This window comes from Numida meleagris, chromosome 21, assembly GCF_002078875.1.
Source record: "Numida meleagris isolate 19003 breed g44 Domestic line chromosome 21, NumMel1.0, whole genome shotgun sequence".
Taxonomy (NCBI): Eukaryota; Metazoa; Chordata; class Aves; order Galliformes; family Numididae; genus Numida; species Numida meleagris.
The window spans coordinates 691,642-706,789 of NC_034429.1; the positions used below are offsets into that span (position 1 = coordinate 691,642).

Here is a 15,148-nt window from a genome sequence, read left to right on the forward strand (position 1 = left end):
CCAATGTTTCTAAATTTCGGTGTGGTTTTTTGTTTGTTGGGGTTGGTTGTATGTTTTTTTTATAATCTGAGTTCTCCCAGTCCTGGCTGGCTGATATACCACCACGTAAATCACTCCGCTGTGTACTTTCAGACAGAACATATCAACGCGTTTCGTGACGGTTAATAACAGTGACACAATTCTTTACCGTTGCAGATTCTTCTTAAAATTTTTTCTCAAGTGCAATCAGAATTGTTTGAAAACAGCAGGAAACCCACGAGATATGAGGCGGTTCCAGGTAAGGCTCAGCATTAAGCTGTCTCTTTCTCTTTTTCTCCTCTCCCCGACATTGCTCGTAATAAATATGATGACGGTCTATGATAAGCCATATCGGATATTGTTAAAGTTTTTCTCCATTTGTTGTGGTTAAACCTTTTTTTCCCTCTCCTCTCTCTTTTCCCACTCTGAATCCCCAAGGGGAAGTGATGTACTGTACCAACCAGCAGTGGATATTTGATTTGACACCCTCGGGCAAAGCACTCGCACATACAGCTGCCCACAGCAGGGATCGTGTTTGTGATACTTAGATGCCTCAGAATTTTTCAAAGTAGCTGTGTACGTGGTACAGAAGCATCTCCCCGTTTCCCTCCACTCTCTCTTCCCATTTCTTTTGCCTTTTAACTCTTTCACGTCCTCGTTTCAGCTTCTTAAAAAAAAAAAAAAATAGCCCAAATAGTGATGGCCACTTTAAGATCTCACGCAGGAAAGCAACAAGACCCAGGGGACGATGACCCAGCTGCTTTGCAGTAAAATCTGCCACTGGTTTCATCATAGCTGTCGCTGATGTATTGTGAACACCAGTTAATAAAAACACAGAAGGAGGTGAAGTGTGTCAGGTTAGAAGCAGAGGAGAGGGGAAATGCGGACGCAGTCCCTCTTCTTCCACACTCTAATCTTAAAGCAGCTATGCCTAATAATTAAGTATTTTACCCGTGGAAGGGTAAAATGGTCTTACTACTTGTTGCCCCTTATCGTGCCCTCATTGCAACTCATCCGTGACAGAAAGAGGATTTTAGCTGTAGGGGGATGCGTGGCTTTCCTGTAGACCCATCAGGTCTGTAGAGTGCAGTGACATCCCAAGGTCTGACGGCTCATGGTTGGTTATTGGGCTCTTGCCTCAGTTTCCTCATTTAGAAACCAAGTGAAAACTCCACAGGAATTCACAGCCCCGTGTCAAACTTTCCACTAAGTGAAGCGTTCTGGTTTATTTTTTTACTAGGAATACAGTTTCACAAGAGGGATGTTTCTCTCAAAGAAAAAGAAAAAGCACGGGCTGATGAAAACAAAAATCCACTCTGATATCTCTGAAAGCTCCAAAAATTTTAGAGAAGTGTCGGGCAGAGATACAAAAATGGTTATTTATTGGTTTTGAATGGAAATAAATTTTAAAAAATCCCACCCAACTTTGTTTTATGGCACCAGCGGTTTAATGAGACTGTAGTTACTTCCTCATTGTGTTTTTTGGAGATGATAAGACGTCAAAAATTAAAATAATAACAATAAAAAAAAAAGAGGTGGCCACTGTCGGCAAATTTGTACTAATTTTTATTTCAGTCAGCAATTTCCATAAAAAAAAAAAAAAAAGACACCACTGTCATCTTCCACGAATGCAAAAAAAATGAGAATAGAGGAGAACTCAAATGATAGCATGTGAACAGATCTTGTTAGCTCTTGAGGCTGGCTAGGATGGATGAGGGTGGAGTGTAATGAAGGATGAATCCAGAGACTCTTTATTTTGTTATGAGTTTGTAGGAAATCTTGCACAAGGGCACCCTGATTTGCACCCGGGGTATTCTGGGCATTGTCATAAATACAAATAATACTGTTACAAGAGCAAAAAAAAAAAAAAACAACTCTGGATCCAAACGCATCTGAACACTCTACATTGCGACTGAAGCTAAAATTGTAGATTTCAGGCGAATGCTGAATTGCATGAGGATTTTGGATTCTTTCTTGTTTGACCTCCACATCTCCACGGCAAAAATAGCTATTTTATTAAGAATCTAAACAGCTTCACATTTTCAGTGGGACTCTGAAAATTGAAACGAAAATGAGCTTTACAGCATGCACGTGTTACCGATGGAATGCCTTCAGCCCATCCACCTGGCATTCCTCTTGTACATGAGGAAGTATTGGCTTGCTTTTGATCTTTGTACCAAAATCAGCAGCTTATTGGAGACGAAAGTGAGCTGGGGCAGGCTCCTCCTAATCTGGATTTTCTGCCTTACAGCAGCCAAGCCTGAAGAAAAGAGCCAAGTAAAACTCTGGTTCTATTTTGCAGGGGTTGCTTAAACTCTTCTTGCACTTGCAGTCAATGTGGATTCATATCCTTTCCAGTTTCGTTGTGAGGTTTAAGTTCAAACCTCAACATTAATCAAGATCAGGCAAAGCCTCTAGGATCATCTGTCTGTCGAAACCCAAAATGTTGACAAGACTTTGTTTCGCTGTTACGAGAATGAACCCTTTGAAACAAATTGTGAAATGCTTGAGGTTTTGAGGGAAAGCAGAATCTTTGTTCAGGCGCCTTCAGCACTGGTTGGTTGTTGAGCTTGGTTCTGGGCTATGGAGCTCAGAATGCATGAAAAAAGCTACAGAAAAAGGTAGTTCAATTGCTAAAATGTTATGCATTGGGAGAAAGAAGTTCGGCGTTCCAATGGAAATTAGTCAGGATGGACTGCAAACAGAGCTTGTTTTCAGTCTGCCTGGTTGCTTCTAAGGATAGAAGCATGACTTCCACGGTTGTAACGTAGATGTGAAATGGTCTACTCTGTCTTCTGGATCCTCCTCCATTATTATTATTATTGTTTTTTAATTTAGGCAAACGCTTGCCTGATTCTTGTTGTGTATGGTCTGTCAGCTACTCTTAAAGTCATAAGTGGAAAAAGAGGCATTGTACCAAATATTAGCAGTAAACGCTTGCGCACTGTGGACGTGGTTATTTTCATTTTAGCTTTGAAGATTTGCATCAGGCAGTGTAATTAATGGGCAGGATTGCTTCTTGGGTTTGAAAGGACGGTTGTTTGTCCAGGAACGTACAATCAGAGTAAAAGCAGGGTCAAAAAGTCCAGTACAGTTGGCTGCTTTGCTGATTTCATTATTTAGTTCATTATTAAAAAAAAAAACAAAAACAACACAGAAGAGTGAATCCCAGTCTCCAAGTTCCCGTTGCTACTGAAATCTGGAACTGAAAGGGTCTCATCACAACATTTCTGCTTTTTAATGGAGGTGGAATGAAAGCCCAAAGCTCCGGCTTTGTTGTTGAGACAGAAATGTAAATAAGAGACATGGAAATTGTGCTGTACAACGCATCTTATTGAGTTCTCCAAGTAAGGAAGAATGGTTACTCATGTCTGGAAGAGTGTCAAGTCAATGCTTCTGATTAGAGATGGGTGTGAAGCTGCTCGGTTTGGTTCCAGGGAGCTGGGATCCAGATCCTGGCCTCAGCCTCTGTATTTCTAGGTACAAGATTTAGCTCTCGTATAGTATAGCTACAGTTTATTAAACGAAATTAAATGTTAGATTTTATTTATATCACACCCACTTTAAAAAAAAAAAAACACAAAAAAAACCAAGCCTGGGGGTGGGGAGAAAAAAGGGGTGGAAAGGTTACATTGACGCTGCATTGTAAATTTAGTGCAGCTCCAGATGCCTGAAGAGTTGTGGGTTGGTTTTTTTTTTGTTGTTGTTGTTTTTTTAGAATAACTCTTTAGTTTGGAAAGCAACACCAGCTGCTTTGTGATCATATTAACTGTTTGAAATTTGCTTTGATACTAGGTAGAGCTTCAGAGATGAAATGAAAATCTCTCTACTTTTACAGACCTTACACATCTAATATTTTTCTATTGTTGAAAAGTGTTGCACCTCAGAAGTTGAAGGACATGTGACCATTATTTTAATGTTTTTCCCCCCTGTAATAACATAATTTAATTGTGAATCACAGACTATTTCAGTGGGGACAGGGAATATTTCTATTACTGATGGATATTTTCATGGTTGCCTGTTGGCTGCCCAAATGCATACATGAATGCATCCTTGTCAATTCAGCTGAAGCAAATATCGATTATTTATCAGTTAAAACATTTCTGAATGAAAGGGAAAGGTTTTCAGTGGGAAATGAAACAGACAAAAAAAGACTCTTTAAGTTACCTACACAAACACAGTGCTATTTGAGTTCAGCTAATCTGCAAATCTGAGCTTTCGTATGTATTGTCATTACTGTCACTGCTGTACTCTCAGTGAGTGATCTCCCAGGAACAGAATTAAAAAAGAAATGGTGATGCCCTCCACTTAATGAGGACTTCTCCTAGAGAACTCAATTGAAGCCCGATGACACTTAATGGTAACGACCGGTGTGTAATGGGGGACAATAATTCTGTGGAATTAAGATGAGGCACTTCAGCTAAAATGCTTCAGCTGAGACCTGGTGCTAACGCATTAGCCTCCTGTTGATTGGGAATTCTGCTGCATCCAGTCATGGTGATTATACAGATCCTATGGTGCTGTGGTTGAGAATGGGACCAGGCAACAGAACACCAATGCTAATGATGGTCATCTTTGAATCAGCATCATTCTTTAGAAACAGAAAAGAGAAAGGTCGGCAACTGTCCTCTGTTTTCAGCAGAAATCACAACATGGAATGTTTCCTGGCAAGTATTCCCCTCTAGGTGCTCTAGGGAGGAAGAGAAAGGAAAAATAACAAGGTATGTCCCTGGGGAGATTTCCTTCCTGACCTCAGAGTGGTTGGATCAGTTCATCATCAGGCACCTGAGCCAAGCTGGCTGTGTTTGAGAATTCACCCAGCTTGGCTCAGTGTGAAGCACCGAAGGATCTGTATCATTCGGGAATGAATACAAGGGGTAAGAGCAGTTGGATAGTGCTGTGACTTAGGAATGCTGCACTCTGTGAAGAAACAGAAAGGGATGGCAGAAGGAAAACAGAGCTGGTCTAAATCAAAATCACTTTCAGGCTGATGGTGAAAGAACGTGCTAAGGACCCCCGCAGAGAGATCTGGATTTGGACAGAGATCTCTGTTAGAGAGATGAATACTGCAGGGACTAATGTCATTATGGGAGATTCATTTCCCAGCTATAGATGCAAAATGAGAGCAACTAGTACCAGCAGAGTCCAGCCACTGCTGACATATTTCTTCACTGGAGGTGTTGTTATTTTAGAGTCCATATATGTAAGGGAGGGACTGATTGCAACTCAGCCTCTCACAGAGCTTAGTGTGCTCAGACCTGAAGGGCAAATGGCCATTGTGACTGTGGGTTGCCAAAGTTGTGCATCATCCATTATAGCAAACCATAAATGAGATCCTACTGCGTCTCAGGTAAGCTCTGCAGGTTGAAAGAAGGATATGTTTGTATCTTGTCTGGAATACAGTGTACTGGTTTAGCCATCTTTAAGCAGGATGAAAATGAAATTGGTACAGGTGCAGGGCTGGAGCATTATGTGGGCTGGGGACAGGGTACTCAGCTCCCATACTTCAGGAGCATGTGCTGAGAAAGGGCATAACTGCTCTCTGAAAATATCCTGAGGTGGATCGGAACGGAAAACAGTAATTTCAGAGCTAGTGCTAAGTATGAACTGACTACAGATAAACTTAGGCTGTAAACCATGAAGTCCCTCACCGTCAGGAGATGTAGGCTTTAAAACAAGAGGAGAGCCAAAGGCAAAAGCTCGACTGGTTTAAGACAGCTGTATAAAAGTGGCTGCATGATTTATTTGTCTGTAATAGCAGGGGATGGGATGGCAGTGACCCAGGAGTTGTCTCCTACCCGGTGCCCCTAAAATGGCAGGAGGCCCCGCTCCCAAAATGAAGGCCGCACGCAGAGCTCCTGTCAGCATGCAGTTTTCAGTGGGCTCAGGATACCAGAGAGGGCTTCCCAAAGAATCTGATGGAAGTTTTGAGTGGAGAGAAGCTGCTGGCATTTTTCTCTCTGTTTATCTTATTCCTAATCCAACTATGAAGCAAACACATATTATAGCATCTACTCCTGTATTACTCGCTCGACCCAAACACCTATTGACATCAATGGGAGCCCCATCCAAGTAAAGACAGCAGGATGAGGCTTGACATCTTTTCTTCCACCCAGCTGGAAAATAATAATAATGCTAATAATTTTTAAAATCCTCCTAGTAGTTATTCTTCTGAAAAGTTAAAATAACATGGTGCTATGACTAGAGCGTTGTAAGGGAAAGTGCATCAGGAATATAATATTGTTTCCAGATGTACAATGTCATAAGAATTTTTTCCACACTTGGAATGGTAACAGGAATTTTTTGAGAGAGATCATTTACGCAGTGGTGAGATATGTTACATGTAAATAAACGCCTCTGTGCCTAGAATGTTTGTACCATATGTCTAAATAGGTGTCTAAGAGTGATACAGCTTTCGTTTGTAGATGCTGGGTATTTCCTTGCGCATCTGCGATTTGAAGAGGAGTATACTTTATATTAAAGAAGTATTGTGATGATGCATGGATGGTGGAGGAAAGATTGTAGTGCCTCTGACCAAGAATTTGTAGTATTTCTGAACTGTTCACTAAAATACCTTTAGGTAGGTGCAGAATGTGCCTTCCCCTCTACCCACCCTTCAGTGGGCTTCTGCAGGGGACGCAGTCATTAACGAAGACCGGCTGCTGCCAGAGCTGAAGATTTTAGTCTGAAAACTGGTAACGTGAACTGTTAGACTGATTGGTGCTGTCAGTACTGGCGAGTCAGAGAGGTAATCTTGAAGGTAAAGTAATACCAACACTTTGAACTGTGCAGGGAAATGGAAGAGGGGCAGTCCAGCTCGGGGAACCTGAGTGCAGCGTGCTAAACCCGGTCTGGCTGAATGTCCCGGGAGGTGATGAGCCCTTGCTGTGGCTTTTGAGGAGGGAGAGTGTTACAGGAATCCACCCGGGAAGCAAAAAAAACGCAGGGGTGACAGCACGCACGTTTCTTCAGTACCGCTGCAGAATCATTGCTCCAGGTCTGTGGCTTCATAGCTAGTTATAAGACCCTTGCAGATGTGCAAAGAGACTCTGGAGAACTGCTGGAAGCCCCGCTGAGAAGCTTGCACCTCCCTTGCTGTTGCTGTAGATGGAAATCACGTTTGGTGGCTGAAGGAACACTTTGCTGTGTCCGTTTCTTGCCCAGGTGATTGTCCTCTGAAACTCCACCAGAGGTGACTGGTTGATCCAGCTGTTTAGGAGCATAACATCTTTCTTATTTATGCCATCTATGTCAGATTTGGCCTTAAGCTACAATTACCAGAATGCATTGTCTAGCTGACATATTTTGATGTTCTCAGATCATTTCCTCAGAATTGTGTTTTGCGATAACTACTGACTTCAGCGAAGAGATCACAAATGGAATGGGCATAGAAGCCGAATTTCCACACAATGGAAGTAGTGCCATCAGATCAGGAAAGAGCAACCCCGAAACATTTGTCGATAGTTTGCCAGTGCTGTGGGCAAACCTGAGAATTTATATCTCCGGAGAAGTTTGCACACTGCCTTTCAGCAGCACTAAACACAGGTCTACAAAAAGGCCTGGGATGTTTTACGATGTTAGGAGAACAAGTGTTATTGATAAATACGTGTTCAGAAAGGTATTGGCAAAAAAAAAAATTAAAAAAAATTGCCTAGAAATGGTTAACAAGGTAATGGTAAGAAGCGTTGACCTTGATTTGTTTAGCTAAGATGTAAAGATTTTTGAAGGTCAAAGGTGTTCTTGTGTAGTGTTTTGGAGTCTAACTGTGTCTGACCCTCTAACATTAAGCTGCTGTGGCCTGCAGTTTTGAAGAGTGAAGCAAACCAGGGGGAAAGAGAGAAGGGGGAGAGAACAGGAAATGGAGTGAGGTGTTTCAGGAAGTTGTCAGGAGTTGACTGATTGATTCCAGATGGAAAGGGTCACCCTTCGTGACCCAGGAAATACTCACTGGGGGAAAGCAGTTGGCTTGTGAAAGGGAAGGGCCTGGGAGTTAGAGACCATAGCGGAATGCACATTCCTCTTCCCTTTATCCATAAAACATTGTTTTTTAATCTTCAGTATAAAACAATTGGGTTGCCATCTTCACCAGCCAAGAAGGAATGACCAAACCAAAGTGGAGAGGCTCAGGAATTCTTAAGTCTGTAATCTTGCATGTTGTTACTCCACAGCACTGATAACGAGTTGGCTTGCAGTGTCACAGTAACGATGGCAAAGGTGTGTGCTGAATTTCAGTAGTACCTTAAAGATTACTGTGAAGAAGGCCCACAACTTTGAGAAAGTTCTGGTCCCGATCTGCACTTTGTGTTTTGTCCTATCCCTGAGATTGCATTTATTTGCCATAGGGCCCAACTGGTGCCAACTGGGTTTGACCTTCCTGTGATGAACAGGGGAGGTAAATAGACATGGAGCCATTCACGGAGAGAGGTCTTCTGTTGGAATGGAGGATGTTCAACTCTTATCTACTAAACAGAGGACTATTTTTTACCATTACTCTTGAAATAGGGCTCGTTTTTTTGTGCAACATTGACACCCAAGTGGGTTTTCAGGCAGGGAGTGTGTGTACTTGCAGTCTGCAGGCACTATAAAAAATCTCATACTGGGGGCACATGGGTGTGCATTTATCACATACATACCTTATGTATGTGAGGTCAGGTATGTATATATTATATAATGTAACTGTATATATATGATATACTTCTGATTTACATTTGGTTACAATTTAAACACTTGTCGTAAATATTTCAGACACTGGAATAATTCAGGCCTATTCCCCTGTTGCCACAGTGCGCTCTGTGCTGGCCAGTGAGAGATTAAAATTTATTTCCATTGTTTAACGGAAAATAATGAAGTGCATCTGAGTGGGTTCAGCTATGTCATGCGGGAAACGTTCACTCTGGATAGGAGTCTCACTCCACCCAAATGTGCAATGATGAAATCCATTGGCACACGGAAAGCAACACATTTTGTGACAAGAATGCTTGAGAAATATAAGAGTACAGTATGACAAGAGCCTTTTGGAATGAATTAAACTTGCCTCGAGAAAGAAAGTATTCTTTAAACTCGCAGAATCCTGCTGGGGGCGGGGGGCAAGGTTTCTCCTGCTGTGTGATGAGCATTGCTTCATCAACAATTAGAGCCTGACTTCTCTTACCTGGACCACGATGGCTGTATCTGTGAAAATTCATGGACGCGTCCAGGGTCAGATCCTCAATAGCTGTGGGTTTCTGTAGCTGTGTGGCAGCTGAGTGGAGCTGAGCTGATTTACACCAACTAATTCCCATAACCTGAAAGTTTCAACAAGATGCATCTTCTTTCAGTTGTTAAAATGCAGGATTGTTAATTTTTTTTTTTTTCCCTTAAAGCTTGTGGTTTAAAGACAGATATGTTTCTGGATTTTTATAGGACTTACAGTTTGGGACATTGCATTTGAAAGGGAGAGCTAAGTGGGATTCATTAACATATTCAATTACTCTAAGAATTCCTGTGCCTTCAGAGCCCAGCAGCAAAGCCATGGAGGCCAAGGCTTTCAAATCTGGTGCTTGACTCCCTGTGCTCAGGCTCAGGTGTTTTCTGAGAGGCTCTCAGTCTGTATATGTAAAAACCAGACATCGTATTAAGTACTTTTTTCACGTCGTAGGAGTTTCTCTTTTCCTCGGTCAATGGAGACCTTTATTTCTGAAGCAGATGCAGATGCATTTGCATGTGTGCGTGGTACAGCAGATGGCTCTGAATCTGCATGTATGTATCAGAGGGCAAATTGCTGCGGTGCTCTGCAGCCTGTCCTCCTGGTTGGTGTATACAGACCTCTTTGCCATCAGCTATGCTGTGGTGCATCGTAGGAAACAAAATTTAGGGCCATCTGCAGTAGCTGGTTCATTATACATTAAGGACTTTATATGGCCCTTAGGATGCTGTGTTAAATGGAATTAATGCACGGAGTAAAGGCTGAAAATATTTTCTCCCATTCTTGCTAGGGAGTAAACCCTGCAGGACATGATTATGTTTTACAAACAGAGTAAGATTTTAACTAAACTGAATAATTACTACTTTACAAGCTGAACATCCAACTGAGCTGTTTACCTGCCTCCTTTTTCTTCCCTTTGAAAACATCTAGGTTGTGCTATCCACAACAGTGAATGTTGACGGGCACGTGCTGGCAGTGTCTGACAACATGTTTGTTCACAACAACTCCAAGCATGGACGGAGAGCAAGGAGACTGGACCCCTCTGAAGGTAGGACGCCGTATGAAGAATGGTACACAAATGAGTGCAAAAGCGTATTACCCGTTCTTCAATTTCTGTTTGTTTTCAGGAGGAAAGGAGAGCTAAGAGGGAACTACAGAACCTCAGGGGGCTTAGAGAAGGAAAAGGCAGGAAAACTGTCTATTGCATGCCAAATATGATCCTCTTCACATCTAAGATGCTGGCTTCCCTCCTCCCCCTCCCAATTCATTAACTAGTTTCTCCTGCAGAGATGAAAAACACAGAAACACTAAGTATTATCTAAAATTCAGACTTCTTTTTCAGCTGGGATTGATTTGATTTCAGGCAAATTAGGCAACATGACATCTCAGTTAAACAGAACTGTTACAGCACAAGATGTGTACGAAAAAGTGTCACCAGTTCCCTTAAACAAACTATGTGCAAAGCATAACAATGCACAGAAGGAAACTGACACTAATTGATTTTAGTTTGTTTGGCTAAGCGAGGCTCATGGCCGTCTGCAGGATGGTTTTTGGACTATATTAAAGTAATTACAAATTCTTGTGTCTGTTACGTTTCAGAGAGGTTGGCCCCTCCTCTCCCTCTTCTCGTGCATTCATTACCAATGCATTCCACCTTCTCATGCAGACAGTACTCCAAATTACTAGCAAATGCTATCTGTGTCTACTTTTCCCTCCCCTGCAGCTAGTGAAAGTGAGAAGAGCTAGTGATGTTAGCAGAAAAGACAAGCAAGGATATTATTTCATTATAATGTTTTGCTGCCCCACTCCTTAAATGTGCCCTATATCAACCTATAAGAAGAATTAATGAACTGGAAGAAAATGATTGAATCAGTAAAGAATTCAGAGTGGTGTTAATTCTCCCCCAGCGGGCAGTGAAATGGTAGAAGGAAAATCCCAGGATTCCTAGCCTAGGAAGCCATCCAGTTTTTCCTTGACTGATTGGATGTGATTGACTGGCTGTTCAAAGGAGTCTCATGTTTTTGGAGCCCTGCCAAAGTTCCCCTCCACCTCTGACCCTGTCAACATTGGGAATGGAGTGATGGATTGACTTTGGTTATGGCCTGGAAACCATATTGGGTTCCTGATGGGATGTATAGTCCAGAGGCCTTGAACATATGGAAGAGGGAAGAAAAAAAAAAAAAAAACCTATTCCACAAAACCAAGAAAATTATTAGAAATTGTCTCCTGATAAGAATTGGAGGAAACATTTGATATTTCCATATCTCTCTTGCCCATTGATAAACTTAGTAAATCTTAATCTATGTCTCTTTGCACAGGGTTTAGCTTTTGTGTGATCATATGCTAATGAGTGTGTTGTTTTTTTTTTTAAAAACAACCTCTGCACAATCATTTAAGCATTTCATTTTTACACCCACTACAGTTAGCCTGTTAGGCTTTAATGACACAGTGTTAAGTGCTGGTAATGAACAGGCAAGTAATTAACACTAGCAAGGCAGAAAACATGCGTTTATCCGTATTTATTTCTTTGTTTGGCTTTCTGAAATGGAAAAGCAGCCTTCACAGGTGGCTGGCTGGAGGGACTTAGAATCATAGAAATCAGAATCATGGAATCATAGAATCACCAAGGTTGGAAAAGACCTACAAGACCATCCAGTCCAACCATCGACCTACCACCAATATAACCCCACTCAACCATGTTCCTCAACACAACCTCTAAACATTCCTTGGCCTTTGTCAGCACTGGGGAATTTGTGGCAATGTGAAGCTAAGACAGCTTCCCTAAGATACATTTGGCCCCAGTATAACTTAGGACTGCTCAATGTGTGTAGAAGTTGCTTGCACTTATCTTCTGCAAGGATTTACACCCAGCATGGTAAATCCCCAATCTAACGCTCCGCTGTCCTTTTGGTTTTGCTCAGCCACACCGTGCATCAAAGCAATCAGCCCAAGCGAAGGGTGGACAACGGGAGGAGCAATGGTGATCATTATTGGAGACAACTTCTTTGATGGGCTTCAAGTAGTGTTTGGAACCATGCTTGTATGGAGTGAGGTAGGTAGAAGCACCTCCCTGTTACCGAGCTGAAGGAACACTGCTGTTCTTTGGAAAGTGGAGAGGGAGCAGCGTTATTCCCCATTCCAATAATGCTACAAAAATGGTGGTGTGTAAGATGGGCCATATGAAACCCCGTGGAGGAAATTGATAGAAATCTACTCCGAGGAACTACTTGCTCTGTGATATTATTGAGGCCAACAGCTCAGTAATATCCAGAAGAAGACTGAATAACTCTAGGAGTCTGGAGGCAGGTAAAGGTATAGAAGTAAAGAAAGAGGGAGTGAACACAGAGTTTGTAAAGGAGAAAGAATTCCCTCTGGGTCCAGAAATAATGGGTATAAGTAACACTATTTTTCCTTGATGACAATTTATCCTATAATGCTTCTTCCTCTCCTGGAGGCAAGAAACGACACGAGATATATCAGTTGCCTAATCTGTAGCATCTAGCATCTCCTACACAGCAGTAAGCAATGCACTTACTCATAAAGCACGTTTGGAGGATGTAGGTGGAAGCGGTGGGAATAACACAGCCATGTAATTGTGTCTCTCCTTTTGTTGTTTCCCAGCTTATCACGCCTCATGCCATTCGAGTTCAAACACCTCCACGTCACATTCCCGGAGTGGTTGAAGTGACATTATCATACAAATCCAAACAGTTTTGCAAAGGCGCCCCAGGCAGGTTTATTTACACAGGTAGGTGCTTGTGATTTGCACTGGAGGAGCTCAAGCTCTGAGCCTCTTTGTTTTGGTAAGCACTATTGACAACTCTGTGCTTTGCTTGTTTGTTTTGCTTCTTGCTGTTTGAAGGCCACTCTGCCAGTTGTGACATTTGGATAGGGCAGCTTCATTGCGGTGCAGAGGTGTTAAGCAACTGTTACTACATGTTAATTTTTTTTTCTACAATAGAGCTCATGCTGTTATGATATGGGTCTGTCCGTATATTTATTGGATGTACAGTAACATGGCAGCATTGTTCTATGTATCAGAAAATGTTTTATTTATAATAGTATTTGTTTTACGCTTCTCCCTCACTGGGGGTAACCTTTCATTTTCAAGGTAATCCCAGAGGACAAGGAGTGTCTTGCATTGAGAGAAGCCAATGAGCTGAGTGGAAAATAAGTACAGTTGTCTTTTTTATTCTTAAATGGATTAACAACTTGTTCAGTGCCCTCCATTCACCTCAGCTAGCAGGAGAACACTGATTTTACGGAGAGAGCAGTCCATGGGTCTGACAGGGAAAATCAGGTGGGAGCAGATGAGCAGCTCGTTGAACATCAGGCCAGTGATGGCATGTAATGTGTGCACTCAACTTTCTGTACCCTATTAACCATGTCTGGAGAATGATCATATGAAGAGTTTAAAGGGTGGATTTGTATTTAAGTAGATTGACTTGCTCCCACCAAATCACATTCAGATTTCTCAAAATACAAGGAATGAGTCCTCTTTAAAGGCTTTTTCTTACCAACAACCTTCACTAACTAATCTTTGTGCATTATATTGGTCAAATGTTAAGTAGTCAATTAAAACTAATGATGAAGGTCCCAGAAATTTTTATTAAAAATGTTAAGGGAAAACCTTAACTGCGAGTTGAGTGAACTAGTTAGAATTTTTCTAAAACAGGAAAAATTAGAGTGGAAATCTGAGGCTTTAGGAAGAACCAATGCTTTGTGAAACACCCGTTCCTGTCGTATGTCATTTTATATGTTCCTCATTAGTACAAATGCTAAATTACTGTTCATCTATCTATATGGGAAGTTTTTTTATTCATGACTGTCGCACTTAGGAACCTGCAGGAAGAATTAAGTCTTAAATTACACATGGTACTCTGAAGAAATATAAGCTTAAATGACACAGGGTTATTTTTGATATGACTGTGATCTGATCCATGATCAGTTGAAGGCATTACAATTACATCCATTGACTGAGTGAAGATGAGGACTTTCTTCTGATTTTGCACCAGAACAACCCCGATGCAGTGCAGACTCCTTCTGGAATTAGACCTGGACTTGTGAGGTCAGGATCTGTCCAAAAGCTTTCAAAATACATTTTCTTCTTTGGCATTTTTTGGGAAATGATGAATCTGATGTCTGAGCAGGTTAAGCCTTTCCCTGAACGATAACTGGCCAAAGCCACCAAAGATTGTTGGTTCATGTGCAGCAAAGGGATTCGGGGGGCAGCTTTAGGTGTGGTGCTTTTACCTTCAGAGAGAGAGTGTTAATTAATTAGTCAGATAGAAAATGTAAAGTTTTCCTATGCTGTTTTTTTGCTTGTGTAGGCCTTGATTGTACAGTTCTTCAGCACAACGTGAGGGCTGGTTTCTGAGTGCTGTTGGTACCAGTGCTGAAAGAGCTTTAGGAATGGAGCGATGCAGGGATGCATAAAATAGAAATGTGCATCTGTCTATGAAAAAATATATATTTATTATCGTGAAGCTACCTTAAATGCAAGACTTACCCGTACCATCTAGGGGGACTGGAGTCAGACTGTAATGCAGTTCTTTGACGTATTAATTAGCGTGCTTCCACAAAAAGGGACATGAAGACGTATGTAGGAGCTGGTGGAAGAGAAGAAAGTTAAATCTCCTATCCCTGCGTTACTGCTGTTGCTGGCATAGGGATATCTGTTAGCATTCTCTGAGGAGTGAGTGGGTGCTCACTGCCATATGTTACAAAGCAGCACTTCACGGAAGATGCCGAGCGAGGGTAGAATAGGCAACGTTTCAATCTGTCTGCTCGAGAACCTGCAGCTCTCCCACCATGGCAGGCAAAATGATAAACACAGCTATTAGGTAGAGGCTCACCTGTGTAATCAATTCCCCCAGGTCGTTGCTGCTAATAGCAATAAAAACAACGTCTTAGCTATGAAAATAACTTGGTGGCTTTTTTTTTTTT

General features: G+C 41.8%; 1 protein-coding gene across 3 annotated transcripts in view; it reads left to right on the top strand.

Annotated features, from left to right (window-relative positions):
* EBF2 (early B-cell factor 2) overlaps positions 1–15,148 on the top strand; it is a 141,338-nt gene that overhangs the window by 107,316 nt on the left and 18,874 nt on the right. For all 3 annotated transcript variants that reach the window (XM_021374820.1, XM_021374819.1, XM_021374817.1), the window contains exons 7-10: positions 196–277; positions 10,133–10,250; positions 12,124–12,254; positions 12,824–12,950. In XM_021374820.1, coding sequence (XP_021230495.1) covers positions 196–277; positions 10,133–10,250; positions 12,124–12,254; positions 12,824–12,950 — 458 coding nt within the window. The remainder of the gene's footprint in view (positions 1–195; positions 278–10,132; positions 10,251–12,123; positions 12,255–12,823; positions 12,951–15,148) is intronic.